This window comes from Pagrus major, chromosome 1 (assembly GCF_040436345.1).
Source record: "Pagrus major chromosome 1, Pma_NU_1.0".
Lineage (NCBI taxonomy): Eukaryota > Metazoa > Chordata > Actinopteri > Spariformes > Sparidae > Pagrus > Pagrus major.
The window spans coordinates 22,014,044-22,041,780 of record NC_133215.1 but is presented as its reverse complement, the minus strand read 5'-3'; the positions used below and the strand labels follow the sequence as shown (position 1 = coordinate 22,041,780).

Genomic DNA, 27,737 nt, shown 5'->3' with positions numbered 1-27,737 from the left:
AAGGATGTTATTCTGTTCTCCAAACTAGCAAAACAATTGGAGAAATGTTTTCTACAAATTAGCCGAACAATTTAATAGAACCACTGCAGAAAAAGAAAACACAATAAAATATGACAAAAGGGCACATTGGACCGAGGGGCAGGTGCCCCAGCACCCTCAGCTCTCCTCTGCACGTCCCTGCAGAATGGCACTCTGTAGATCGCATATCGCTGCCAAGGCCCAACAGTTTCCTGTGACCCAATCAAGCCTAATCTAATATCACATAAAACATTTAAATCGGCCAGATCCAGGTTTTTATTTGGATCTGCATCAAATTGTTCTCACTCATAGATACCAGCCACTTAAATATGCCTGCTTTTTTTCATCAAGATCCATGCATTATTCCCTGAGAAACTTGTATATCAATGGCCAAAGCACAAAACCTCCTATCTACAAATATATATATGCATATAAAAATATCTGCACTTTGCGAGGCACTAATACCTAGTTGGTATTGTTAACACATAATATAGTAATATAGTCCAAAAACAGTGTATTATGTATTGGGTATCCTTAACAAATAGCAGAAACAAATAGTCTGTACAGAAGCCCTAAAGGGCCATGCATTCATACATTTTATTTCCTCCGTTTTCCCGTGATAACGAGTTAATTTCATTTGCTTTCTCGAGATCTCGAGTTATTATCTCGAAATAACAACTGCCGTTTTCCCGAGATAATGGGATAATTTTCTCGAGATCTCGAGATAACGAAACTTTGTTTTCCCGAGATAACAATATAATTCATTTGAGATCTTGAGAAAACAAAACGATAGTGTAGTATATGAAATCATTGCAGGAAATATCATTCAGTGTAGCAATGTCAGAGGAGCAGGAGCATATCGATCACCACGTCACATATCTTTTCAATCAAGGCCTGACACAGGCTGAAATAGCATTATGCCGTGCTATTACAGATAATATACACATTAGTGTGCATTATCTAAAAAGACGGTTTGCAAGGCTTCAGCTATATCGGCGGCACAATCTAAGTGAGCCTAATGTCGACGTTAACTACATAGCTGACCAGCTACGAGGTCCCGGCGTCTCCATAATCTCAGGCCTATCATATCACAGTCATTATCTCGAGATCTCAAATTAATTATATCGTTATCTCGGGAAAACAAAGTTTCGTTATCTCGAGATCTTGAGAAAATTATCCCATTATCTCGGGAAAACGGCAGTTGTTATTTCGAGATAATAACTCGAGATCTCGAGAAAACAAATGAAATTAACTTGTTATCTCAGGAAAACGGCAGTTGTTTTTTCGAGATAATAACTCGAGATCTCGAGAAAACAAATGAAATTAACTTGTTATCACGGGAAAACGGAGGAAATAAAATGTATGAATGCAGGGCTTCCGTAATTCTGCAAGAAAACAAGTTTTTTTTTAGTTGATATATTAATATTAATATCTTGCAATGTTAAAGAAAGTGAGAACAAAATACATGCATCTGTCCCTTTATCTGGATTCACACCAAAAGTTAATGGGGTCTTTTCTTGGCTGACACCCATCCTCCATCCAAGTTTCGTGAAAATCCGTTCAGTAGTTTTTGTGTAATCCTGCTGACAAACCAACAAACAAACGGACATGAGTGAAAACATAACCTCCTTGGTGGAGGTAATTTATCTGTCTTAATATCAAAGATGATCTGGGAAACTTTAATCAGCAGAATGGCAACATACAGTATATGACACCAAGGAAATGCCTTCAGACGACCCATGTCTCTAATGTTTGCATTTTTTGAATACAATTCAGTACAGATCATCTGCATAAAAAAAACATGACAACATCAAGATGTAGGAAAGGTACATCTAGGTAATACTAGACATCGTCTGTGTGTGTGTGTGTATGTGCGTGTGTATATATACACATATATATGTATGTGTGTCATACAATATAAAGTTAAGGCAGTGAATAATTTTGGCACGTTTGCCACCGAGAAGTCTATCAGCAGATTTAACTTAGTACGAGATGACTGTAAAAAATACGAAAATAAAGTATTAACCTGCTATTGTTTGGACCAGAAATCAACTCAAACACAAACAAAACTATTTTCCTAAAAACACCTTCTGGAGTCCAGACTGACACTCCTTTAGCTATTGTGCGTTTTATGCGGTACAAAGTTAAAATTAAAACAAAAAGAAATTCAAGATCCAGTCGCTGAGCGACAGTTTAGGACAAGACATCATTATGAAAACAATAAACATATACAGCACTATGATTTAGCTTGAAAGGACATTATAACAGAGCTACAATTATGCTTCTGCTGTCATTAAGTTGTCTTCCGGTTATCTAAACTAAACCCTGCTCCACTTTGTAAGGCAATTCAAGTCATTTTCTTACAACAAGTCAGATACAGTTTTGTAGACTGCAGTCAGCCAAACAATGGATGAACTCTTTGTATCTTAACATACTTTGGCATCATTAAAGAAACATGCATATGGGTCTGGAGAAGAGCTTTCCTTGTTGTAGCAAACCACAGGGAACGTTGAGTGGTTCATTAGTGACATTATATTGATCATTACTCGGATAGATGCAGCAAGCAAGTGGAGCAAGAAAAACACAACATAGACTCCACATTTAAAGGCAGCGTGATACTTGTGCAGTAGAAACTTTGTACTGGAGATGTAGCTCACAGGAGAGAAAACATCAATTTATGGTCCTGTTTTCAGATAGCTTTCTGAACACCATCTCCCTGATTGTCTAAAAAAGACTACAATGAGGCGGATCCTTCATTTTGTATGAATTTACATGTCCCGGAGAAACAGTTATGACAGTTTAAGGGATGTTACGGTGTTTCAAAATAAAGAGTATTTGGGTGTAAAAGGATATAACTTATCCTTCTTATGTTTCATGACATGTATAAATGCTTCAATTGAAGAGCTTTGTCTTCAAGTCACGATCTATTTTGAAATACTATGAAAAGAAAAAAACACAACAATAAAAACAGAAAGTACCATGTATGCACCACTCCAGTCCACATCATGGCACCTGTATCCACTTAGTATCTGTTCCTGGTTCAGCATTGTGCATCATTAAATACATAAAAAATACTGTTTCTGTCCAACAAGGAACAGAGAAATGTTTGTGCATTGGTCATCCAGTAGTCCAGTCCTGCATCAGCCCTCAATTTCTTCTTCATGGACTTAAGGACAGAAAATTAAGAAGTCCAATAAGAGGAACCCTGTTACACATTCCTCCTGCAGAGTGCTTTCAGGTTGATTTTGACTCCTCCTTCACATGAGTGCTGAGGTTTAACCCAGATACAGTATATTGGTACAGAGACACTGGGCATCAGGAGTGTGCAGTGTATCCCTGTGGTCAGCAGAGGGGAGAGTGAGGTCACTGAGGTCAACTTCAGTTCACTAGCAGGGCGTCCTCATATGTTGTTGTTCTGGGGGAAAATCAGAAAGACGACACATGTAGTCATGATACTTTATATCATAATCATATATTCTTATCTAGAGTCAAGTAATGATGGTATTTAGTAAAACATACTTAAAAATTACGAGAGGAAAAAACAAACCAGGCATTCATACAGGAACAAAAATACAGCAGAAGCCAAAACATGTCTACTTATAGAACAATAAAACACAGCTGCTTCATGCATGAGTGCTGGAAGTTTGTCTTTCCTCTCATTTGCTGACCTTTTTCTTTAGGAGCACCTGCATTTTTGTAGAGTTTGATAGTATAAAGATGTTCCTCGAGCACAGCACTACCTCTTTTTCACTTAAAATTATGTTATGAAAATTATCATACAAATTTATAAACAATGTTCTTTAAACACCGTCTTTACTCTACCTCGAAATACTTACAAACACATGCTGTCATGAGATAAAAATCTGATCTGAAAAGAATTGTTTTTGGCGTTTTGCTTTTATTTTGATAGTACAAGAAATGACAGAGGATAAAAAGAGCAGAGTATGACATGCAACAAAGGATGTGCAGAATTAGTCGACTAGTTGATTAAACGTTGCTACCCTCGCTTAAAATTATGACAAAAAAATGCACTGAAATATCATTTCTTCCTTTTCAAATGTTGCTTTATAAAATGAACATCCATTACTAATGTTAACAACACTGACTCTAAGTGCTGTATCGTAGGCAACTGGACTTCGTTTCAGTTTCTTGAAGACGTTTCACCTCTCATCCAAGAGGCGTCTTCAGTTCTAACTAACTGGAGGGGAGTTGCAGGCTTTTAAACCCTTAACCCTTAATCGTTAGGTCTCTTTCAAAGCTTGACACATTTCAGCAGTGTTTACAACATGATTGTTTATATGTTTAACCTTATAGATCAAATTGTGCTTAATTGTGACGGTTTTCTGAGCTTTCTTTCTTACTTTTAGACTAGCTGACCAATCTTAGAGTAAACTTCTGTTTTAGCATCAGGGAAATTAGTCTTTCAAATGTCCCTCAAACTCAAAACTTTCTAACACACTTGTCTCTCTGGCTGAAATGTTGAGAGAAACAGTTTGTTTACCTGATATAATGAGGAAGTTCACATCATGCCTTTCCCCTTCTTTCCTTCATTGCTACTGTCTGTTATTTATAAAATCTGCTGACATGTTGTTAATGACACCTCAATATAATCATTCCAGAATAATTATTCAGTCCTTGTTGATCATCAGAGAGATGATTGTTGTTGTTGTTGATTTTGTCCTCCTCACCTGTCACAGCAGCAGAAAAAGGAGCACGGCGATGTCTCCAGACCCCTGAACTTCCCCGAGCTTGGTGCGTCTGTACACTCTGCTATGAAGGCGTGCAGGTCTGTGATGTGGATGGGTTCTTGGGTTTGGTGCTGTGGAAATCAAAGAGTATAAATTATCTTCCATATTCTAAAGCTCTGACACCATTCTGGCAGTCAGAAAACCTGAAAAAACAACCTGGTTTAGGTCAACCCAATTTCCTACCTTGATGGTCTCGTAGGCTCCTGTGATAAGGGCGATAAACAGTGACAGCACCATGTAGATGAAGAGGGAGATGAAGCTGTAGAGGTACACCTGGCTGAACACCCACACCAGAGTGCTGCTCTCCTGCATCTCCGAGAACGTCACAAACATGTCGTCACCGTTGATGAGGGAGAACAGGCACTCTGACACCATGGACAGAGAGCGGAACTAAGGGAGACAAAACAGAAATAATGAGGATGAACTGAGCGTGTTTATACAGCGAGTAAAGCACAAAGCTACAGCAAACACAGTAGGAGGTAACTCTGTGAAAACTATTAAAATGGAAGAAATCTGACTTTAGAGATTTATGCATAATGCATCCACTCAGGATGTCTACTATGAGCAATGCTATGAGTGAGTCCAGTTTTCTGTGGTTTCACTGAGTCACTTCCTGTGGTTGGATAAGTATCCACACAAAGACTCCTTGAACAGGACTTGTGTTTCTGGTTACAAAAAGGAGTTTACCCTTTAACATAAAGGTCTAATTTTGTAGGGATCCTTTCCATAATGTTGTCAGTTGACCAGTGTTCCGACCAAAACATGTAAATATAGGACCCAGGTTTAAAAAATATTGCAACTCCCCTTTAAAAAGTGGCATGTTAATATTGACATGTTAATATTGTGCTACATGCTTCCACTGCCCCCAGGTGGCCAAAATAATAAGTGATTGCATGTTTAAGCTGTTGCATTGCACCAAAAATTCATATTTGTGTCTACAAGAGTTTCAGTTTTGTTCACCTTCACATGATATGGTCCCAGGACGATCCAGCCACAGAAGCAGTAGCCCAGATAGATGACGGCCACGCAGCAGCAGAACCGAATCACATTAGGGAATGCTGCTCGAAGCGTCACGATCAGGATCTATATCAGGAGGCACAGAGACTTTAGAAAGATCAAATTACAACGTGACAGAGAGCAGAGAGACTTGATTAACGGAGTTTATTACATTACATCAACCCATTTGACACATTATTAAATCAACAGCAGCTTACAACCTTATCAGCTGATGCACACTAGTGTGTCTGTGACTTACATTGTATTTCTGGAAGAATGTGAGGTAGCGAATGACTCCAACCCACACCAAGAGTGTGGAGGTTCCCAACAGGATGCCACACAAATCATACGAGGACATATTCTGTCAGGAGAGGAAGGAAGATATTTTTGGATACAGGCAGCACTTTCACAATGAACACGACTATGGCTGTGTTGATGATTAATTAACGGTGGCTTACAATACTACTCGCTGACATCAGCTAAAGGCTTGTTGAGTTCAGTGCAAGGAGAAACTAAAGCAGGTATTGTCACTTGTAGGTGACGCAACACACACCTTTGACTCGATGCCGATTTTGATAATACTGCCAATGATGGTGAGGATGTCACTGATGATAAGGAGGATATACCAGCCGTTAATGAACTCCATCCGGTCACCCCAGCACACTTTACGGTCCAGAGACTCCTTAAAGAAGTGCACAAACTCCTGATACACAGAGACAATAAGAGAGGAATTAACAAAGACTTCAAACATCAGTTGTACGTGCAGTGAGACGTTTATTGACCTGTACGATTCTGCATGAACCGGCGATGATGCTGTAATTCAAAGCTCTCATCCTGTTGTATGTTTTCCTTTGGCTAGAACAGATTTTCCATACCTGTTGCAGCATGATGCCTCGCAGTATGGAGCGTCCACACAGCAGCAGTGACAGCATGCACAGCAGAGCCACAGCGACATCAAACGCTAAACGCGTGTAGTTCTCAGCTGGAAGTGAGAAGGAGGAAGCAGAGCAGTGTTTCAGTTAGATGTACTGCAATAGTATCACTGCTGCAATGTTCTTTAACACCTCTGCTAGCTCTCTACTAGCTTAGTGTCATCTCTCCCTGCTGCAGTGTTTCCATGAGTGCTGTGATTTGTGTATTACTCCATGCTCTGTCCTCTTTCAATCCATTCATCTGGTGTCTCACCGTGTCCAGAGACGCTCGGGTCTTTACACTCCTTTATGGTTGCCTGGTTTTCTAACCAGATCTTCACCTTGCCGCTGTGAGCCTTGTTGTCCAGGACTATCTGGAGGAGAGAGGCCGACAGCAGACCGTTAATATCCTTTGTCATACAGTTTGTATGATGAAATATAGAAGGGGTTTCCATTGTTTCATTCAAACAGAGTTGTACAGGGCAGCAGCTATCATTGAGAACACAGAGGCAAGGGACAAGTTGAGTGGTTTAATGACATGAAGGACACATCGAGGTAGTGGATTATAAATCACAAGGTAGCCACACCTAAAGCATTCCCTGCTTTATCATCTATTTTACTGTTAATGGGAACATCATTTACAAATCAACATGATGCTTTACTTATTATTAAGATTTGAAACTACAGATTGAGACCATAAACTCATTATGAAACTGTTTGTTGAGGTAATAAAATCAAGTGAGAAGTAGGGTCATCTTCTCATAAATTCACATGTAATCAGACTTCTTTTTGCAACCAGAGGAGTTGAATCCCGCTGGCGATTAGAAAGAATGCAGGTCTAAGGCACTTGTGCATTGGCTTCACTTTTCAGGCCCTGAAGCTCCGTTCATATTTTATACAGTTAAGTGGGTGGATAAAAAGAGTGAAAAACGTGTCTAAAATATCTTGTCATTGTGTTGCATTATGACAGCCAGACGAGGATATATTGGATCCGTGGTGAGTGTAGATTAGTGCTGATTGACCCAAATATCTGGGTTAGAGGTGAAAAAAGTAGCTATAATAAACAAGACATACAATTGTAGTTAATTTTAACTATTTCATTTTTAATAACTTTGTCAATTAGTCCCTTTCAGGTAACATAACTTCTATGAAACCTTTGACCAAATGCCCAAATAGCCAGATATCACAGTAGCAAGCTGTTATTCAGTCCTATTATCATAAAATCCCAAAAAACACAACAAAACGTGTGCAAAATTTACAGAGATGCCTCAACCAGGATGTGTATTGCTGTAATTTTCAAAACACATGCCCACTATAAGCTCTTCAGACGTGCTGGAAATTGAACCATCAACACCTTTACAACAAGGCAGCCTGTTGTCCATGAGCTCTAGAACATGCATGCATATGTCCTTGCTCACCGTTATGTAAAAAGTGTAGCAGTCTGGGATCTCATTGTTGATGATGGTCTGTAAATTGATCGCCTTCAGCTGGAATTCGATGGTGACATTAATGAACCTTGAAAAAAGAGATTGCCGGTAATTAAGAGGGGAAACAGACACTGATTAGGAAGCTGAAGAAGACATTTCATGTGGCTAGAATGACTGACCTGCATCCCTGTGTGTGTGTTTTTGTACAGAAACCTGTGTTAGTGCTCTAGTATACAGTATTGAGCGTGCGTGTACAGCAGAGATAAGTGACTTGTTGAATGTCATCATAATCAGATACTACAGAGATAAATCTAAGAAAAGGAAGTCAAACGAGGAGAAGCTGAAGCCATGTGAAAAATGAAGCTTTACTTGTGGAACTTGAGTGTAAAGTTCTTGTAGTTGTTGCTGAGCCGAGCTGGAGGGACCGACAGCGGGTTCACACCTATACAGTCTGAAAATAGAGGGGAAAGTCATGTTGAGTAAACATCTGCATAATAGAAGTTACAAAGTGAAGGGAAAAAACAGAATTTCCTATTTCTGGCAGTTTGCTGTTCCTTTATTTAGTGAATACAAAATAAAAAAAAACAAGTGTAAGTAATGAGTAATCCTATTAGAAATATTAGAAGTAGCAGATCACAAAGGAGCATTTGACATACTTGAGGGATATGAGGGGAGGAGAGATTAATACACAAGGTTGTTTCCACTGTTTGTACTTCCTCAAATCTGACTCTTAACAAAGTGATATAAGGAAGTAAAAAAAAGTCCGTGGGTACGCAACTCCCTCTCTCACTGGAATTGTGCATATGGCATAAAAATAAGGTTACATGTGCAAAAGTGCAGGTGACAGTTATTTGTAACAATTTTACTTTATAAAGAAAAAACAGACATTTAGCTAAAACTTCTTTGAAGATTGAATAGACTGACAGCTAGATGAATCCAGGGATGTTAAAAATAACAATAGATTGACATCTGCATATGGAGAAACCCATACTTATGACTTATTATCACCTAATTACGAGATCAGTTGTACATCAGATTCTGTGACCTGATCAGGTGTAATTAAGAAATATCACTGTATATTTTTACCTAATAATTTCAGTGGAATGTGACATGAAAGCTAACACAAGACTCTAGGACTTCAACTGTTAATTGTCAGGAGTTCTCTGAAGAAGTCTTTGTTGCATTTTGTGTGAGAAAATATTCCGTCTCCAGTAAATACTTTTGTTAGAGCCGCAGTGCATTCTCAAACATTCCTCGCACTCAGAAGATTCCTTCTGTAGTGATAAAATAGGTTGCTAATGTTGCTTCAGGCGAAGAACTGTCTCTTTGATTACTCTGCAGATAATTATACTCTGCTTGACCTCTGACCACTTGAAACCAAGTTATATGCAAACTAAGCATGAAGAACCATTTTTAGGAAAATCTATTCCTCATGTGGTCTGCCACTTTTTCATCTGTTTTTTTAGTCTAAAAGGGAAGCGTGCACTTGTGTTTTTCAGCGACCTTGACTGAATTATCTGTTCCTCTGGTTAACATGTTTCAGTTTACACTAAACTCACACCATGGTACTTGTCTCCTTTGATGTGCTGTCCATAACCAATACAGCTCCCACCAATGAATGTGAACCAAGACAACTTGTCACAGAGAGAAAAAGCTCAGGTATAACCGCATTACAGGGTTGATTACAGCCTTCTAGCAAATGGAAATCACATGTTAGTAATATCTCCTCCCCATAGTCCAGTGTAGTTCATGGACCTGTGATGACGTCCGGGTTTATACTGAAGGTGTCATTGGCGGGGTCGATCCTTCCTTTCTTGTAGTACTGTTGGCACAAGGAGAGCGCACTGCCATTCACACCAACACCGTAGACATATGCATAGCGTCCCACTGTGGTCTCTGGTAAAGCCAGATACTGGGGGAGAGGAGGACAAGAGAGTAACTGAGTTTAGTAAGAATTAAAAACTACAGCACTATTTTAACAAGTGGTTTCATATATTGAAGCAGTTTTTCCATTTCTCTCAAGGTTTACCTGCTCCACAGCGTAGAAGATGTGGTCGTAGACGTCGTTCTGCGTGTAAACAGCAAAGGAGTCGCCTGAAGACTCGTCGTAGTCTTTGAGGAGAAGGTGCTTGAAGGTCATAGTGTTCTCCTCCTTGAAGGTCACCACCACCTGGTTACTGAGGCCAAACAGCACCAACTGCAGCAAAGAGGGGAGGCTGTTAAAAATATTGTCGGGGGGAAAGTGAGACATGTCAGGAGGAGGAGCAGGGACAAAAAAATGCCCCGAGGCTGTATGTTTCATGTGCAACATAAACACTGCAGGTTTTGTGTTTAAAAAATGTAATTTATGACTTGTCAATCAAATAATCAGAATGTTCTCTGTGTGTTTCTGCACCTCATTAATCACTGACATTGTGCACAAATGCCTATATAAAAATATCCGACTGGGTTGGGTCGTCCATGCATCAAATTGTATTCACTCATAGATACCAACCACCTAAATATCATAATCTGTTTTTTCATGATCCATGCATTATTCCCTGAGAAATTAATGGAAATGTTGAAATCTCGCAACGTTAATTACTGAATCCTCATCAAAAGTTATTGGGGTCTATTCTGGGCCGGGACTTGTCCTCCATCTAAGTTGAGTGGAAATCCATTCAGTTGTTTCTGTGTTATCCTGCTGACAAACCAACAACCAACTAACAAATGGACACAGGCAAAAACATAACCTCCTTGGCAGAGGTAATAAAGGATCTGGATGTAACATGATGTACCTGAGCTGTGACAACAACAATCTTGAGCAGCTGCAGGACCAGCTTATAAGGCTTGCGGCCTTTGGCATGATATTTATCACAAGGGCTCATGAAGAAATACTTCAGCTTCCTGCGAATGGCCTCCTCTTCCTGTTCAGCCCCGACCCAATGACCTGCCGTCGTCGTGGGAAAACGATGGTTGCTGTTGTTGTTGCCATGATTGTTACTCTGATGGTTGTACTCCCCACTGCTGTCTGTGGAGCCATAGCGAGACACTGAGCAGGACAGGCCATCTCGTTCTGAAAGAAGAAAAATAAAACGTCTATTTCCTCAGAGATACTCGGGCAGATATTGATCTAAGTTTTCTAAGAACTTACCCTCAGTCAACATTTGATCTTTGATCAGGACTGCCACTCAAAGACAACGGAGGAAAAAGCTGAACAGACTGAGAAACTCCCACCCCTCTGAGCTTTTGGTTGTTCAAAAGAAAAAGGTTTTAAAAACCCTTTGTGCCATGGAGCTCACTTTATATCAACTAAAACGTTTTAGTGGTCAAACTCAAATCCTATGTGTGTCAGTACAAGAGCCTGATCAATTATTTGTCAGAGCTGATAGTGATTAATACTTTATCATAGATATAATGGTGTTGTTGTACACTGTATGTTGGACAATAAGCAACAAGAAATTAAAGAAATGCTAAAGATATGTTTGATCTTAGAAATACCTTAACTGCACTTATTTAAAAATGTGTTTATGTTATGTGTCTATGCAAAAAATCATTAAAGACCCACATCAAACCCATTATTGTACAGGCTCTAGTTGATACAACAAGCAGCTCCTGATTCACAAAACCACGACGTGCAGTATGTTACAAACGATAACCACAGAAGGACTCTTCTATCTGCTGACATTTATTGAGTGTGGCAGACTTGTGACTCAAAGTAAGTACTGTTTTCAGAGTGTTTACCTAGGAATTGTGGTCATTCAGTTTCTAAATGATGGCCTATACAATTACCACACTCACTGAAAACATTTGGTATGTGAAATATATAGCTCCATTGCTGTTTCTCCATGGAGGTGAATGTTTTATTTGATAAAAGTGTACTGTATTTATTTTTAGCTAAACCAATGGCATGGTTGTAATTGCGGCAATGATGGTCGGCTCAGTTAAAGCTAAGTTAGATTATATTTATATATTATATTTGTTGAAAAGATCCCAACAGAAATCAATAAATCAAATGCTATGAAAAAAAAGAGAAGTAAATCCAGTTTCTGTGGCTGTCGCAGGCCTCTAACAAGCCCGTCCAATCATTTGATGCAAGACAATTGGCCTTCCCAACAGTCTCAACTTTATGTTATGTTTTGTTTGTTTGCTAATTAGCTAATTTTAGTATGCTTACACACTAAACTAAGATGGTGAACATGATAAACTTAAACAGACTTACTAAACATCAGCATGTTAGCATTGTCATTGTGAGTATGTTAGCATATGGATGTTAGCATTCAGCTCAAAACACAGCTGGGCCTCAGAACAGTCTCACAGACCTGCTGCATGGCTTTAGTCTTCTTCATTTTATGTTAGTGTTTAGCTGGACTTTGTTTTAGGCGAGGTGACACACATCTGCCATAAACCATTACGGGAAACCCTGGCTTTATTATTTTTCGGTATATAAATGAATCTAGGTCACAAGGCTGTTACACTATAGAACATTAATTTTAAATCGATGTCTTTGGCAAAAGGCAATAAGTCAAAAGAGTCTGTATTGTGCTGTAGAGCAGTTGTAATTTGCTGAGAGGGAAAGCATTAATCATGTGAACTGAGCTGGTTTTCCTTCGTGCTGACCACAAGTCTAGTCATTTCTTCCAAAAACATGACTCCACCTTAAACTTGCTGACACTGACTGGTTCCAGTGACAGTATCCTGTCAGCACCACACATGTGCCTGAGAGCCTCAACAGTGTGTCTGTCTTCATCTTTTACTGTTTTCACCTCAGTCTGACACCTCCTCTTTGTCTCTTTAGTGTGGATGGCTTTAATCATCTCTGTCCCCTCAGGCACTTTGAACATGTGCTCAGCTCAGCTTCACATGTGATTCAACCCTATTAACTCTAAAGTTACAGGAACTAATGGAGATAAATGTTGCTATGGGCAAAGGGCACAAAAAGAGATATTTTTTTATACTTGTATTTAGTGCATTAATGTTTTTCTAAAAGTCATGCAACACTTTTCTTATTAAATGTGGAGACAAGTCATACTTCTGTCTTTCTCCTCCTTTAAATACTGAAAAGAAATTTAATTTCAGCTGTTACTTATATCTCATTAAGTGTGCACATCTATTTCAACCAGTGAAAGAGTCTGTAGTATGTCTGCTAGTTACGGCTGAGTAGATGAGTGGCAGTCAGAGAAGTGAGGCATATTCCTGGGACGGTTAGATAAGAGACAGATGTTAAGAGTCTGGCCTGACTGCAGTTGACAGGGGTAAGAACATAAATATGTAGTATGTATGAGGTTACACAGGAGAACATGGAGACACTGACAACTACAACTATATTAATAATCATACTCCTGAGCATGATCACAAGAGCTTTCAAGCAAGATCAACAACTTTTGACACACTTGACACAAAATGTGAGATTTCTTTTTTTCTTTTAAATCCAATCCTATTCTTATTAAAATGTTTTCGTATAGTCTCACGCCGAAATTTTACGATTAGTTTCTGCATGCTGTCAACCCTAAAACTAAATCAGAAATAATTTGCCATATGTTGCAACCATATGTGTAACTATTTCTACTCAGTAACTGTTTGCTAATTCAAAGAGTGAATTTGGAAGTTTGGAAGTTATTTTTCTATAAAGCTCTACTGTTAAAATGTCCAAGCTACCTCACATCTCTTCTTTTATTTTAATCTTCTGACTTCAGCTCATGGTCCAAAAACAACTTAAGCATAGATATCTCACATGCAAGCACTAATCTTGGCAAATCTGGTTTCAGCTACTATCTAACAAAATGACCTCCAGCTAGATTTGTGCATTCCTCTTGGTGACTTTAAAGCTTTAAAGTTTCTTTTTAAACTTAATAATTATTTTTAGGAATTCTTTGTCGCTCTGTGACAGGTTATGTGGTTGTCTGACTATGAATGCTTCTTGTTTTTGACAGAGAGATCTCAGTCTCAACAAAACTACCTGATTAAATAAGTTTAATAAATAAAGCTGTGTTCAAAACATCTGACATGACTAAACTGGACAGAGCAGACAATTCATGCCTGGAAACAAAGCTGGATAACTTGTCATGACTTTGCAGGAGCCGACCAAATCAGGGGAAAGTCACAAATCACGAAGTTGGCTAATCAGGCTTAATACTTGTCACATGCTGACCCTGGCTGCTTTAAAGAAACAACCAAGAATGGGGTCACTCAGTTTATTCGCTCAGTTTACATTCAGGAAAATGACTTGTTGAGCAGTGGTTATAGTAGAGTAGTACATTCTAGAGTATTTGCACGAACAGATATGATAATCTTTAGGTATTACTACTGTATTTGAAGTCAGCATGTTCAACGTCAGATAAACTGCTGAGTCAGAGTGAATCCAAACTCAAAAGACACAGCAAGTCAGCAGAGTGAACCTGCAGCTTGACAGGGTTGTCAAATGGAAATAAGAAGTGAAACAGGGCAAAAACAGAATAACATCACACAGAAAAGTAAGGAACTGGCTGAACTCCAAATTCTTGTCATGTGTTATTTGGCACTGCTAACAAACAATTTAAAAAAATGTCTTGTTTTGTGGCACAATGCTTAGAATCATTTCCTTACACAAATCATTTTGGCTACTGGAATTAAATGGAGAGGACATTTATTTTTATAAGTAACCATCTGTGACACTAAAGTAAACAAATGGCTAGCCTGACTACCCAAAAGACTGCGACCTGCTATCACACTTAAATGATCCGTCTTTCACAACACTACACAACAATTAGATCTGAGTAATTAATGTTTTCTGATACTGTTAAAGGTGCAATCAGCATTTTTGGTGGAGATTCTGATGCATGGACTGTTCTGGGTTTCACTCAAAGCAGTTGACCAGGTAATTCTTCGGGTAATGCTTCATGAAACTCAGCTACTACTGATGGAAAACATTTTTCGTGCATCAGAAAATACTAATAACTGAGTTTTACCTCTAGTGAGTATTGAAATGTAGTCAATCTGTTTGGGAGTGAAGGCAGGTTCCAATCCTATGTTTTGCATTTGTTCATTTCTAACCCTAACCCTAGTAAACAAAGAAGAGACAGAGGCTTTTATTCTGAATATGATTAGTTGACAAAATGCTTATTTTCCATCTCTGAACTCTTCAATTATGTATCTGAATCTGAAAAGAATCCTCCACTGATTTAGCACTGCACTCCTGTAACACTCTTGGATACACGATGGACATTTTTTTTAATTTTTTAATTTTTTACAATGGATCAAAATCAATGCAACAGAACCAGATATATAGTTTATTTACTCAATTTAAATGTACTACAAGGAACTTTTAACTAATGAAAGATTCGCAAGTCATTAATATTTTCTCTATATGACACACATAATCAAATGAGACCATCAGTGAGAAGACTGGCCTTTTCTGTATAGATTATGTAGTTATTCTTAATGCCTGTCATTGGGTTGGATTCTGACTTATCCGGGTTTGATGAGTTCTTCGTAGCAGCTTTAAATATATTGGGCACATAAAAATACAGTTTGGGCCTTTGATGAAGCATGACATTAACTGTCAAGTTCAACGTTTTAAAGATCTTTATAACTATGAGGCAACTGATTTAATAACTTTCCTTTAGTTCAGCAGGCCACGCCCTTGTATGGTTTATGTCATAAATTAAGTCTCAAGTCTTTAAGTCGTTGTTTTGTTTTTTGCTCAGCGTCTGAAAACTAAGCCGAGTCTACTGTGTATGATTTCCCTTTGGAAATAAGTTTGCACCTGTGGTTTTGTGGTTTCTGTTGGTTGATAACCACATGTGGTTACCTGCAGAAAACCATGATCCACAATGATAGGGATCAGTTCCTGTATCATCCAACACCTGTTGTTAACCTATGAAAATTTCTAGCTGTTAAGAGTGATATGAGCAACACCCAGATGAGCCTCACAGAAATTGCTCAGAGTGACAGCAACTCTGAGTAAGGCGAGGTGGCCTGGCTTGGACAGGGGTTGCGTGCCTCGCTGAAAAGAATGAAAAACAGACCAAAGAATCCAAGCACTTCACATTTCGTGCAGACAATAGGCGGCAGACCAAGCGTACATATCACTGATCAGAGGAGTGTGTCGGTCGTCACGGCAGACAACAATCGGACAAACAAAAGTAGGTGCAGGCCACTGACCTAACACCAGATTTGACACAAGTGGAGTTAATCTGTGAAAATATCTGGCTCTTCTGGTTCAAGGCCGCCTGTGGAGTGCTGGCAGAAACACTAATGTAGCAACATGTCTGTCAATCAAAATCCTTACTGCAACTGGAAATATGTCAACAACTTGTTATCTGGGCCTAGATCTGTCTGGTAGTCCACAGCGAGAGGCCACCCACAGGTTAAGAGTCTAAAACCTCCACTTATACTTGAGTTAAAGGAAGCATCTTGAACAAAAAAAATGACCCACTGATAGGCGTGTTCTGGGTTATTTGTGGATAGGAGGTGATACTTTTTCATGAACTACATCCTTCTTTTGCAGCAATGTGTGAACTTCACTTTACCATGAGCATTTAGTTCTGTTTCAACACAACAGTTAATCAAGGGATGAAAAAAGGCCTGGTAATGTGGCGTTAAATGGTCAGTTTACCAAAAGTACCAAACAACCCAAAACAAACCACAACATAACCTCTTTATGGTAGTAGTTAGTGCAGACACTTAGGGTTTTATGTGCAGAGGCTTTATGATATGCAGCTCTGAACCTGTGCTGACACCACAACACCATGCAAGTAAGCAAGGAAGTAAAGCACAGTCTTTCTCGACAAAATGTCCCTGTTACTCAGCAAAATGATGACACAAAAGTAGTTCCAACGTAAACACAATGAGCTCTGTTGATTATCCAAAGCTGTTCTGCATTGCAAATACCACAAACTAAACTTATTTTAATGCTTTATTGTATTAGGATGGAAGAGAAAAATCTGAAAGAAATCTCAAAAGCTCTGCTTATGCATAGCAAATACCACGAGGAGCAGGCATAAAAAAGTATTTTTGTAATTTGGGTGAACTGACCCTTTAACTTGAAGCTTACTGAACACACATTGTGTGGGATGCTACATAAAACAATCCTTAATCTGTATGTGATGGTACATGGCTCCCTAAAGCAGACCAGGAAAACACAAACTGGTAATAAATATTGTAACTCAAGGTCTACTTACTAGCTTTTATCAGAGCTTTTCATCCGTGTCTTAAAAGTGGAAAAAGATACCTGAATTCAGATATTTCTCATCAAACTACTATTTTCAAAGTCAGGACTTAACTATAATAAGTGGAGCCTTACTTCATCCAACCCACATCAACAATCTCAAAAAACTGCAGACTCAGTCGTGCGTGAGAGGAGCTTATGAAGAGGTACTGGAACTATTATTATGCTTGAAATTGTCAGACCGTTTAGATACGCATGACTTAACAGATTTGCTGAAAGGGGGTGATGGTGATGGTGGTGGTGTCGGAGGATCTGGGTCTTAATTGGTGCAACAACAGTCTCCATTAGACCAACCAGGAAAACCCAGTCTGGGGCAAGATGTAGGCCCATGACTAGCTCACTCACTAACTTTAAATTTCAATGAATCTGTCATTATTGTTATTTCTAAGATTAACCAACCAATCATTTAGTCGAAAAACATCAGAAAATAGAGGAAAAAGGTCATTGCAAGTTCAAACATTGCCATTAAATGTCTTCTAAGGAGGAAATAATCATGTAATAATCTCTGACTGAGTTTTATTAGGTTTTACTGCTGTGTGACACTCACAATTAGGTCACGTCTAACAACCTTTCTGTTATTGTCTTCCAGTCATATCTCTGTCCGTATGTTGCTGCCAAAGTTTCTGTATTAAGACTTGTGGAGTCATTTTAGGTGAGAGGGGAAAAAACAGAGTTATCACAGCAAAAACCTGATGTTGACAGCGCACTTTGGGGAAAACACACATGATGATAACGACCAGAGTTGCTGCCCAGGAGATGACAGAGCAGAAATACAGTAAACTGAGGTGACTGTAATGCTGTAGATGTCTCAACAACAACAAGGCAGCTGTAAAACTAGCTCAAATGTAGCAGAAAACTAGCAACAAAACTGACCAAGAGTCAAACAGACAGGGACAAAGAGGCGTGAGTAACGGCTGAGTTAAATTTAAATGTCGGCATCACATTACCTGAGGAGTCGTGCTGTCCTGTCGCCGCCATTCAGTTAACCGTGTATAAAAACAATAACAAGGTAAGTCACACAGCTAACGCTTCAAGCAGCTAACTGTTTTATTATTTCACTGTGTGTAGCTATCACAGCAACACACCGCAGTCCTGAGGCTGCAGCCGGGCAGAGCTGCTCTCTGCTGCTGTTGACTCAAACTCACTTCCGCCTCTCTCACGTCATGTGACGTCACCACGTGACCACGTTACTCACAGCTCTGGGCTCGTGTGCCAGCTGGTACAGGCGGTGCAGGACTCTGGTCTACAGCAGGTTTATGAGTTAATCCCGTGCAGGGCTTGATTTACAGCTGCACTCATTCATTTGTTTGTTTGTTTATTTGTAATATTATAAACCCTAAATAGTCGCCTTTATCTTGAGCGGCCTGACGTAAGCCTGCCACAGCTTGTTTGTTACTAATAACATTGTGTGAAGCACTTAACTTATGCTGTATGAAGAGTGCTATACAAATAAAATCTGATTGATTTGAGTTTTGATTTTTTTTTTTCTGTCAAGTTGCAAGTCATCAAAACAGTGACTTGATTCACCTTGAGTCCAGGTGTATTTAACATATTATTTACATTCAGGAAAATGACTTGTTGAGCAGTGGTTATAGTAGAGTAGTACATTTTAGAGTATTTGCACGAACAGATATGATAATCTTTAGGTATTACTACTGTATTTGAAGTCAGCATGTTCAACGTCAGATAAACTGCTGAGTCAGAGTGAATCCAAACTCATCATTATTATTACAGAATAATCCTGGAGAAAGCAACCTTGGCAGAGGTGTAGGCTGATCTATTATTTTTTCTTTGATATAAATGAGGTAGTAGAAACATGAGAAAGTAATATAATTTCAACATTGTCTGCTATTTAGTTATTACAGGACTGTGTTGCATCACATTACACTGTACAGGTGTTTCTGTTTGTCTGATCACTCACTGAAAATTAGACGAATAATACATTTGGCCATTGCTGCGATTCTAAATTGCAGAAAGACACCATCTCTTGCAAGAGACTTCAACTTTACGTCAAGTTTAATACACTGCCATCACACATTTGCGGTACACAGAAACAGGAGCAGCGTGAGAAGTCTCTTGTTTTTCTTCTCTTTGACAAATGACTCATCTTTCCTCCCTGCTTTCCCAACAATTTATTTTCCAGTTGCAGCATCCTATCTGCTAAAATGCCCATGATTTCTGAAAACACAAAATTTAAGTACTTAGTAAGTTAATAGTTACAAAATATTTTTTCCCCAGAGTTTAAGGAAAACAATCTTTATCCACCATTGCTTCGTGTATTTATTTACATTTATCAGAGAAAAATAAATGTATAAACATTGTATTGCATAAACACACATGCCAATCATAATGCTTTTAATTGCAGGCTTAATGTGGGACACGAGTAAAGCTGCTACACCTTTAAGACACATCCCTGTTAGACTCTGTTGTGGTGATCCCATAATAACAGCATGTGCAGACAGCCTGAGAAGTATACAGCTATTATCCTATCCCGCCTGTCGATACAGATGCACTTACACGTTTTAACTGACTAATATAGTAATATGGGGAAATGGATTATTTTCCATCAGCTGTTTGGCTTAGAAATTGTTTGTGTCAGCTTAATACTATGTGCAGCAAACAAGAACCTCATCTGCATCACAAGATACATTTTCAGATGAATAAAAAGACACTTTAGTGTAACATTAACATTCTGAACTCGTCTCATTTTCCACTGCAAAGTAGGGCTAAACAATTAATCAAAATTTTATCAAAATCGCAATCACTTCATCATTTTCTTTCACTGAACATGAAATTCAAAAACTACCATCCTACTAAAATTGTGACTCATATCACAACCACAACATCTGTCATAATAATTACAAAATGTTTTTTTGCATATCATTCAGCCCAACTGCAAAGTGGAATCAATAGTCAATAAATATGTCTGAGGAACAGATCAATTCAACACAGTATATTCTTCTTTAGAGCGGAAATGATTAGTCTAATAATCAATTAATCATAGGGATGCACCATGTGGATTTTTTTCAGCCGATATAATAACAGATAACCTGTCCACATGGCTGATACCGATATCCAATAATGTCTCATTTCTGTATTTTGAAAGGAATTTGCTAACTTGTAGTTTATGCACACCTAAGATTAAAAGATGCCATCATGTTGTGAGCAAAGATGGATGATTTAATATTCTTCTTCATCTACTTTGTGTTTATTGGCGGACTGCCAACCAACTTTAGAGGTGCAAACCACCACCTAATGTGTTGGAGTGTACATGCTGTAGTTGTTAAGTCAATGACAGCAATTTAGCTTCATTGACAGCCAACAGCTGACAGTATACTTTCCCATTAAAGGGCCAAAAATGTATTGTACATGTAACGAATCGACTGAGTAAAATTGAAAATCTTTGTGTTTTGGCCTGTTGATGCAATATAAATACAACTAAATACAAACTTACATCATAGACAATTATAACCGGCAATAAAAATATTTTTTTTTTTAGTTTGAGTGAATTTATAATCCACAAAAAAGGCAAAAAAAACAAAATCATTACACTGCCTTCACCACAATCTGCAGCATTTTTACAGACATTACAGCAGTCGATTAACATCATACCTCCACCCACCCACACACACACACACACACAGTCTCTCATCCAATATCTAATCTTCTTGTCCCTCCCCTATCTGCCCTCCAGTGCTTTGTCTCTGGCGATCACCGCATCATTGAACTTGATCATGAGCGTAGTGCCCTTGTGCCAGTGGACGGTGACCTTGGCAGGGAAGCCGCTGTTGGTGAGGATGGCCTCTACAATCCCTCCAGTGAAGGCTGCACAGTTCAAGCTGCTGTTCTCCTTAGGGACAGAGATGAATGTGTTGACGAGGGGCTCTTTTTCGATGATGTAGTAGGTCTTGTCATCGTCATTGGCCTGCTCCAGCTTGTCTGCCTCCTTACCGAACAAGGCTCTCCACACAGATACCTGTGGAGTACAAAGAAAATGTGTGAGGGGGGGTGTATTGATTGATTGATTGATATTGTATTGATTGTACAATTTTGATGTGTACCTTGATGGACAGCAGTATGTTCAGTGAGTGTTTACCTCGATGGACAGCAGTATGTTCAGTGAGTGTGTACCTTGATGAACAGCAGTACGTTCAGTGAGTGTGTACCTTGATGAACAGCAGTATGTTTAATACTTTGGTCTCCCTCTTGCCGTTCTTCTCTCTCAGCACCAGCACGTCCAGCAGGCTGGCTCCCACCCGCTGACCCAGCTCGGCCAGACGAGCCTGCAGCTCGGTTACCGAGTACACCCGGCTCTGGCAGTACTGCACCACCTCCGAGAACAGCAGGGCGAAGGCGCTCACACTCACCTCGGTCTTGGGTCGGCTCAGAGGCCGCTCTAAAATAGCAGACTTGCCTCGGGTGAAGCGAGTCTCCATTATTATTTAATCAGCGGCTGAAGAGAGAGAGCAGAGAGCTAACGTTAACTACAGACACAAGCTGCTGGACTTCAGGCTAACAGGCTAATGCTAACCACAGTAAACTACGCTGTACACCACAATAACATCTGCGAAGATAAGAAAAAACCCATAATAACTACAATTACAATTCACATGATCACTTACTGCACCTGCTTTTGTTGTTGTTGCGATTACTTCCTGTTTCGAGTGTAAACGTCACTTTGTCACATGACACCACTATTTTCTTTTTCGAATTCAGACGATTCTCTATTTTCCCCCAATATAATATTATTAATAATATAATAATATTATTAATAATATAATAATATTATTAATAATATAATAATATTATTAATAATATTTTCATCGATAGTGAAAATACAACTGTGACTTAATAATATTTTTCTATTTTTTTCAGATTCAGATGCCAGTTTGATTTCGTGATACTTTTAGTGGTTGCCTTTGACATCAACAACTGTATCTCTCCTAACACGCAAAAAAAACTGTAAAATGGCAAAATAGAATTAAGGGTCTATGAGTCTATATAGGTATAAGTATTTTGACCAAACTGAAATGAGAACTAATAAGATAATTTGTGACTCAGCCTTTTAACTTTGCATCTTTTTATGTTTAACTCTTAAAGGAGCAGCAAAATTTGCACTTAGAGCTTTGACTTAGTACATTTTGAAATAGCAAATCAACAGTATGACTTAATCAATGCCATAATTTTGACAAAGAATAATAATACTTTTGACTTTATAAAGTATAATTTTGACTTAACATCAGTATTTTTATTCTTTACTCCTTCCTAATACTTTATTTATTCATCTCCAGATGAGAAATGTTGCAGCAGTATAAGGACAGACATGAGAACAAAAACAAAGAGAAAGGTAAAGGAAAAAACATAATTAGAAGTATATGAAATAGAAATGAGAAATAGAAACTGTACAAGGGTTTTAAATGGCAAGCAGTGGCCTACATACACTACCCACAAAGTGCAGTAGAATCTCAAGCATACATTTTTGTGAGTTAATATAATCTTAATTACACTAATTTACATTTAACATTTATTTTTTATATTGTTTAATCTTTAAATTAATTCTTTAATTTAATGACTAACTTTACTGATATTTACCACAACCTATTATGTTCAAACTAGAACTACAATCATATCAAAAAGTTTAGTTTCGAAATGAAAATGTTGTGACTTTTGCCCCTTGTAGCCTATTGTATGTTATTATTTATAAATCTAAGAAGGGGATATTTTCTTAGCTTTGGGACAAATTATTATGAATGTATGTCTATGAAGCCCAGTGGTGATAGTTTAAAACAAGACCTTGAATGACAAAATCCGGACAAAAACAGGACAATTGTTGTTTTCATAACTTCCCTGCATTAAATGTTCCAGTAGCTGACCTTTTATGTTTTCACCAGTGACTAAAGTGTGTCACTGACACTGGTGAGTACGCAGTCGATGCACAAATCACATGAGATGGTAAACATTAACCATAAATCTGCTTTATTTTTCACTTCACTTGTTTTTATTGAATGACATACATACAAAGGTAGCTGTACAAGGCGGTATAACACGTGGGGAAAGAGTGAGACAACCAAGTATAATTAGAAAAGGCACTTACTGTATTTGTATCTGTTTAATAAACCTTTTGCAGAGGCAGACTTTGTTTTGCTCACACACTTTAACTTACTGTAGGATAAATCAATATTTGGAGCCGCCGGTGTACAAAGAGTTCTGATCCCTACTGGGACAAACATTGCAGTCACGCACAAATACACCTACACAACTCCTCTCAGAAGTCGTGGGGAGCACAACTGTGCTTTTCAGTTTACGTGTTTGGAAAGCTTGCATGTTGATTATAGACATTCCTTCGGATCTCACTGTTTACGTTGTCTTTTGTACATTCAGCTTGGAGAAATCCTAATTCTGTTTTTCAGTTTTACACAAAAATTGGGGGGAGTTTTTTAGAGGCAAAAAGCAACATGACTTTATTTGGACTGGGGTTGTTTTTTATCCTGGCTTTATCCTACTTCATGACTGTTTATAGCAGGCCGGCAGGTAAGTTCAGTTTTTCAAAATATGTAAATATTTGTGTTATCTTGAGTTAAATTAGTTAGTCTACATAATTTGTTTTTGGTATGCTGATAAGAAATATTTTCTTTCTAGACAACCTGTCATGTTGAAGTAATAATTCCCTAACCCTGACTCTTTTTTGAAATTATTATTATTATGATATTGAATTTTCTGAATACAAATCAATTATTTTTACAGATACATTTATCACAAATACAGGTTGAATTGTGTTCTTAAGCTGTTAGAGATCTAAGTTTTCCATTACCTCCGCCAACAAGCATCAATGAGATTGTATTGTAGTCGTTTTTCACCTGAATAGAATTGGCTTCCAAAGTAGTAGAGCAGAGAAGGACACAACCGAATGTCATACAACTACATCAGGTGAAGAGACTTTATAAAAGTTATTAGCAGGCTTGGTGTAGGGTTTAGGTGCAGAGGAGTGGAGGGTTATTTCTTTTTTAGACTGTCTTCTAATAAAAAAGGCAGCATCAGTCATTTGATCAAATGGCGCAAAACAAGATTTAATCACATTAAAGTGACTAGCAGCTATAGCAGCTGTAGGAATTACAACAGTTTGTCAGGAGGAAGTAGTGTGACATTGTGAAAGAGTGGCAGAGTACATGTTGGGAGGAGGTCGGCAGGAGCAGATGGATCAACAAAACATCAGACTTAAACGCAGGAAATTGCAGTTTGTTTCTTTTTGTCTAGTCTACCATCAGTCAACATTGGTTTCTTTTAACTGTGATCCTTCTTCCATAACTTGTACCTCACATTTGTCATTGTAACCATGAGAACAAAGGTCTCAAAGGTCACTGACTCATTATTGCACTTCAATGTCCCTGCTGTTGTTTTCAGGTGTCCACCTGCGTAACATGGACAGCTTCATCCGAGCTGTTCAGCAGGTCGAAGACTCCAACCCTGGGCTGTCCCCCCTCTCTCTGGTCAGGGCCCTGCGGAGGACCGCTGGCCACGATGATCAAATGACCATCCATTTCTTGGGTTCATCATATAATCTCAGTGATGTTGAGGTCCTAGAGACAGCCATTCTCAATGCCTCATCCTTTAGCTTCTTTGACAAGGCTATCCACCACATTGTGACGGATTCCGGAGAGGAACGAGGGGTGGTCCTCGCTCCAGATGGCACCACGGTAGCTCTTGCACCCTTACTGCTAGGAATCGAAACAGGACTGAAAGCCAAGATGGAGGGCACGCCAATTGTTGGGCTCTTCCCTCTCACCTTAGGAAGGACGCTGGGCCTGTCCTTCCAAAGTCTCCAGGACTTCCCAGCATCTTTTCGCATGGGGCCCAACGGCTGCTGGGACAACGTGGACCACCCTAAGATGTTCAAGCTGTCTCGACCTGCCACTCTGGCCACTGATGCTGTTATTAATGGAGGCATGGATGGAGCTATACTGGGAATGGACCTCAGCAACCTATCTGCACATGAACAGCCGCAGGCCCTCAGTGAGATTTTGAAAGGATACTATAGTTTTACTCTGCATGAGGGGCAGGGACTCGATGCTGTGACTAGCCATGTTAGTCCAAGGCGAAGGGAGATCTCTAGATCTATTCTGGAGCCTCTGGATCTTCACAGTCAGGTGATGGAGACACTGAAATTAGTCTGGAAGCTGGAGAAGACAGAATGGATTGCTCTGGACACCGGTGTGGGGAAGGCGGTGAAGAATGGGTTGCAGACATTTGTACACAAATACTGGGGTGAGCAATGAAATTATTTTTTTAAAAGTGTGCTTGGGTGCAAGGTAGTGCTGCAGTAAATGAATGTTGTCATTATTCATTACACTACACACTCTTTTTCCATTAACTGATTCATCTTTTGGTCTGTAAAATGTTAGAAATTGTGGAAATGTCCATCGTAAGTTCCCAAATTTCAAGGTTCATAAACCCCATGTACAATAGTCTTTCTCGTTATATAGGAGTGCATCGTCATTGTGTATATTCTTGTGACTCTTGGATAGCTTGTTTTGAGTGTTGGAAATATAAGCTTGTGGGTGTGACACAACACAATCTGCAGTTGTTTTAGTATCCTCAGCCTCATTCTCTCTCCTCTTCTCCTCAGACTGCCCGCAAATCATCCCTCGTTGTCAGTGGGGGGCAAAGGCCTCCCGGGGTACACCTGTCCCACTGTCTCTACCCCTCCAGTTCCTCTACGTTCACCACACCTATGAGCCATCCTCGCCCTGTTTATCCTTCCCAGACTGCTCTCGTAACATGAGATCCATGCAGCGTTTCCACCAGGAAGATCGAGAGTGGAGTGACATAGGATATAGGTAACCAACCTCTGAAGAAAGAGAAGAAATGCACCTATTTGCTTTCTTGAGAAGATTGATACTGGCTAGCTTTGTGATGTTAAATGTAAAACCACTACCCATGTTACCATTATACCGATTAAACAAACAACATATAATGTGTTAATTGCTTCTGGTAGGTGGATTACAGCCAGGCCAGCTGTTCCCCCTGCTTCCAGTTATTCTGCTAGGCTAATCACGTCCTGTCCCTTCTGTCTATAATTAACACAGATATGAGATTAGGCGAGTATCAGTCTTCCCTTAAACTATTCCTTTAAGAAGAGATAATTCGAATCTTGTTAAAGATAGTGGGAGTGCTTGTTAGAATGCTGCTGAATACATGTCTTTTATGCACGTGAGCACTTATTGCTAAAGATGTATCAAACTTTCAAACAAGTTTAGCCTTGATTCTGAATATTTTGCCCTATTTGTGTCGTAACATCACATTCCAATTTTTGCATAATGTTGAATTTACTTCAGAATGGTTACTGCACACTGCATTTATTCAAGCTCTGTATCTTTGTGCTATCAGCTTTGTTGTCGGCTCTGATGGTTACATCTACGAAGGCAGAGGTTGGAGACACCTCGGCACACACACCAGGGGGCACAATAATATCGGGTATGGTGTGTCCATCATTGGTAACTACACCACCACCCTGCCTTCTCGCTATGCTATGGATCTGCTGCGCCATCGTCTCGTCCAATGTGCAGTAGATGGAGGAGGACTGATGGCCAACTTCACCATCCACGGACACAGACAGGTGGTAAACTACACCACCTGCCCTGGAGATGCCTTCTTTTCAGAAATAAGAAGCTGGGAACATTTCAGGGAATGACGGGATTCTTAAACATCATCACTGAATCTTCAGGGTATGGCAGCTACTGCTACTTTTTGAAATACTTTAATTGTTTTAAATGAGTTAATCCTCCAGACTCTGGACTAAATTATCATTTTAATGTAGCTGACTCATTCAAATCCACCTTTTCCAGGGCAGGATTACTTTAAAGGATAAGTCCACCTACCTATTTAACACATAAAATGATGTTTACGGGTCTTGGGAAGTACAACTGCATATATGAAAAATGTAGTACGAAAATTCCAGAGGAAGATGCATGTAATTGGATAAGCTGCCTCCTGCGATATCACTCAGTAGTCAAGTTGCATTGTGGGTAATGTAGGCACCAGGTTTTGAAAAGTGTTCTCTCTGGTTCTGCTGTATCAATGATGATATGATTGTTCTTAAACTGTCCATAATGAGTCAGTGATATAGGAGTGGACTGCTTTATAAAACTGGTGCCTACATTACCCACAATGCAACGCTACCCTTTAAATTATTGTTGCTTTGAATGACGTCAAGTCAAATGGGATCTGTGTGGTCATCCTCACATGCTTTAATTCTGACAGTCAGATAGTTTGAAGCTCATTCAGAACTGGGTCTCCAAGATGATTTTAAGACAAAATTTGTTTTATGAATTAAATCATTTTAAAAATGCAATCATGTTTAAGTCCTAATCCTATTTTACATTAATCTTATTTATCCACTTTTATTTTACAGGAAACAAACAGAAGAATAAAGACACTGGCCAACTGTAATAAA

General features: G+C 39.0%; 3 protein-coding genes across 4 annotated transcripts; 1 reads left to right on the top strand and 2 right to left on the bottom strand.

Annotated features, from left to right (window-relative positions):
* Window positions 1–1,627: 1,627 nt before the first annotated feature.
* Window positions 1,628–18,444, bottom strand: mcoln1a (mucolipin TRP cation channel 1a). Its single transcript, XM_073475395.1, has 14 exons — window positions 18,235–18,444; window positions 10,878–11,155; window positions 10,130–10,297; window positions 9,856–10,012; window positions 8,470–8,551; window positions 8,092–8,188; window positions 6,948–7,047; window positions 6,638–6,744; window positions 6,316–6,465; window positions 6,022–6,123; window positions 5,727–5,849; window positions 4,950–5,156; window positions 4,707–4,837; window positions 1,628–3,433 (listed from the first exon to the last, which is right to left on the bottom strand). The coding sequence occupies exons 1-14, from the start codon at window positions 18,263–18,265 to the stop codon at window positions 3,397–3,399; spliced, it is 1,770 nt and encodes a 589-aa protein (XP_073331496.1). The 5' UTR covers window positions 18,266–18,444; the 3' UTR covers window positions 1,628–3,396.
* A 960-nt stretch (window positions 18,445–19,404) lies between these two features.
* trappc5 (trafficking protein particle complex subunit 5) lies at window positions 19,405–21,955 on the bottom strand. Of its 2 annotated transcripts, none has more exons than XM_073478532.1 (3): window positions 21,915–21,955; window positions 21,454–21,740; window positions 19,405–21,263 (listed from the first exon to the last, which is right to left on the bottom strand). In XM_073478532.1, exons 2-3 carry the CDS (start codon window positions 21,721–21,723, stop codon window positions 20,967–20,969), a joined length of 567 nt encoding a protein of 188 aa, XP_073334633.1. In that variant the 5' UTR covers window positions 21,724–21,740; window positions 21,915–21,955; the 3' UTR covers window positions 19,405–20,966. The 2 variants fall into 2 exon arrangements, with proteins under 2 accessions (XP_073334633.1, XP_073334640.1); XM_073478539.1 differs by having other exon boundaries at window positions 21,910–21,931.
* A 1,560-nt stretch (window positions 21,956–23,515) lies between these two features.
* Window positions 23,516–27,737, top strand: pglyrp2 (peptidoglycan recognition protein 2). Its single transcript, XM_073469351.1, has 5 exons — window positions 23,516–23,818; window positions 24,689–25,549; window positions 25,911–26,121; window positions 26,672–27,009; window positions 27,696–27,737. The coding sequence occupies exons 1-4, from the start codon at window positions 23,743–23,745 to the stop codon at window positions 26,973–26,975; spliced, it is 1,452 nt and encodes a 483-aa protein (XP_073325452.1). The 5' UTR covers window positions 23,516–23,742; the 3' UTR covers window positions 26,976–27,009; window positions 27,696–27,737.

What these genes read in the sequence shown, in the direction of transcription:
- mcoln1a (XM_073475395.1), bottom strand. Translation starts at nt 18,265, where the DNA reads ATGGCGGCGACAGGACAGCACGACTCCTCAG. An exon ending in GCTACACTTTTTACATAACG is followed by an intron (nt 7,048 to 8,091) that starts GTGAGCAAGGAC and finishes TCTCTCCTCCAG; the next exon opens with ATAGTCCTGGACAACAAGGC. An exon ending in GAGGCATCATGCTGCAACAG is followed by an intron (nt 6,466 to 6,637) that starts GTATGGAAAATC and finishes TCTGTGTATCAG; the next exon opens with GAGTTTGTGCACTTCTTTAA.
- trappc5 (XM_073478532.1), bottom strand. Translation starts at nt 21,723, where the DNA reads ATGGAGACTCGCTTCACCCGAGGCAAGTCTGCTATTTTAGAGCGGCCT. An exon ending in ACATACTGCTGTTCATCAAG is followed by an intron (nt 21,264 to 21,453) that starts GTACACACTCAC and finishes TGTACTCCACAG; the next exon opens with GTATCTGTGTGGAGAGCCTT.
- pglyrp2 (XM_073469351.1), top strand. Translation starts at nt 23,743, where the DNA reads ATGACTTTATTTGGACTGGGGTTGTTTTTTATCCTGGCTTTATCCTAC. An exon ending in TGTTTATAGCAGGCCGGCAG is followed by an intron (nt 23,819 to 24,688) that starts GTAAGTTCAGTT and finishes TGTTGTTTTCAG; the next exon opens with GTGTCCACCTGCGTAACATG. An exon ending in ATTTGTACACAAATACTGGG is followed by an intron (nt 25,550 to 25,910) that starts GTGAGCAATGAA and finishes TCTTCTCCTCAG; the next exon opens with ACTGCCCGCAAATCATCCCT.